Raw genomic sequence first — 1050 nt, forward strand, 5'->3', positions numbered from 1 at the left:
GCTTGTGATTCTCTTGTGGTTCTTGATCTCTCTGATAATAAGCTTTCCGGTGAGTTGCCTTTGACTTTTGGGGACTGTTCTTCTCTGCAGAGTCTTAACCTTGCTAAGAATTATCTCCATGGAGATTTCCTCACTTCAGTTGTAAGCAAACTTTCAAGTCTTAGGTACCTTTATGTGGCATTCAATAACATCACAGGGCCTGTTCCTCTCTCTCTTGCCAATTGCACACAGCTTCAGGTTCTTGACCTCAGTTCCAATGGCTTCACCGGCACCATCCCCTCTGGCTTTTGCTCTTCTTCCTCGCCTCTCGAAAAGATGCTTCTTGCTGACAATTACCTGGAAGGGGTGGTGCCTGCGGAGCTTGGTGGCTGCAAGAGTTTGAGGACAATTGATTTCAGCTTCAACAATTTGAATGGCCCTATACCCTCTCGAGTTTGGTCCCTTCCCAATCTTTCAGACTTGATTATGTGGGCTAACAACCTTACAGGAGAGATTCATGAAGGCATATGCAGCAATGGAGGAAACCTTGAGACCTTGATTCTTAACAACAATTTGATATCAGGCTCCATTCCAAGCTCAATTTCCAATTGCACCAACATGGTTTGGGTCTCACTGGCAAGCAACCGCATTACCGGTGAAATACCTGCCGGAATTGGGAATCTAAAGAAACTTGCCATCCTCCAATTAGGCAACAATTCACTTGCTGGAGGGATCCCACCGGAGCTTGGGAAATGTGAAAGCCTCATATGGTTAGATTTGAATAGTAACAACCTCACTGGTACTATCCCCTCTGATCTTGCCAATCAAGCTGGCTTGGTTATGCCAGGAACTGTTTCTGGGAAGCAGTTTGCATTTGTGAGAAATGAAGGTGGGACAAGCTGCAGGGGAGCCGGAGGTTTGGTCGAATTCGAAGATATCAAGGCTGCAAGGCTTGAGAGTTTTCCTATGGTGCATTCCTGTCCATTAACTCGAATATACTCCGGCGTCACGGTTTATACATTTTCCAAGAATGGCAGCATGATCTACCTTGATCTTTCCTACAATTTCTTG

The 1050-nt window shown here is 45.5% G+C and overlaps 1 protein-coding gene across 1 annotated transcript in view; it reads left to right on the plus strand.

The window, feature by feature from the left end:
• Positions 1-1050, plus strand: part of LOC107645046 (serine/threonine-protein kinase BRI1-like 1) — a 4085-nt gene that overhangs the window by 1313 nt on the left and 1722 nt on the right. Inside the window, 1 exon segment of the mRNA XM_016349055.2 lies at positions 1-1050. This exon segment is cut by the window's left edge and continues 1313 nt beyond it. Coding sequence (XP_016204541.1) covers positions 1-1050 — 1050 coding nt within the window.

The sequence above is a fragment of the Arachis ipaensis genome, chromosome B05 (genome assembly GCF_000816755.2).
Source record: "Arachis ipaensis cultivar K30076 chromosome B05, Araip1.1, whole genome shotgun sequence".
Classification (NCBI taxonomy): Eukaryota; Viridiplantae; Streptophyta; class Magnoliopsida; order Fabales; family Fabaceae; genus Arachis; species Arachis ipaensis.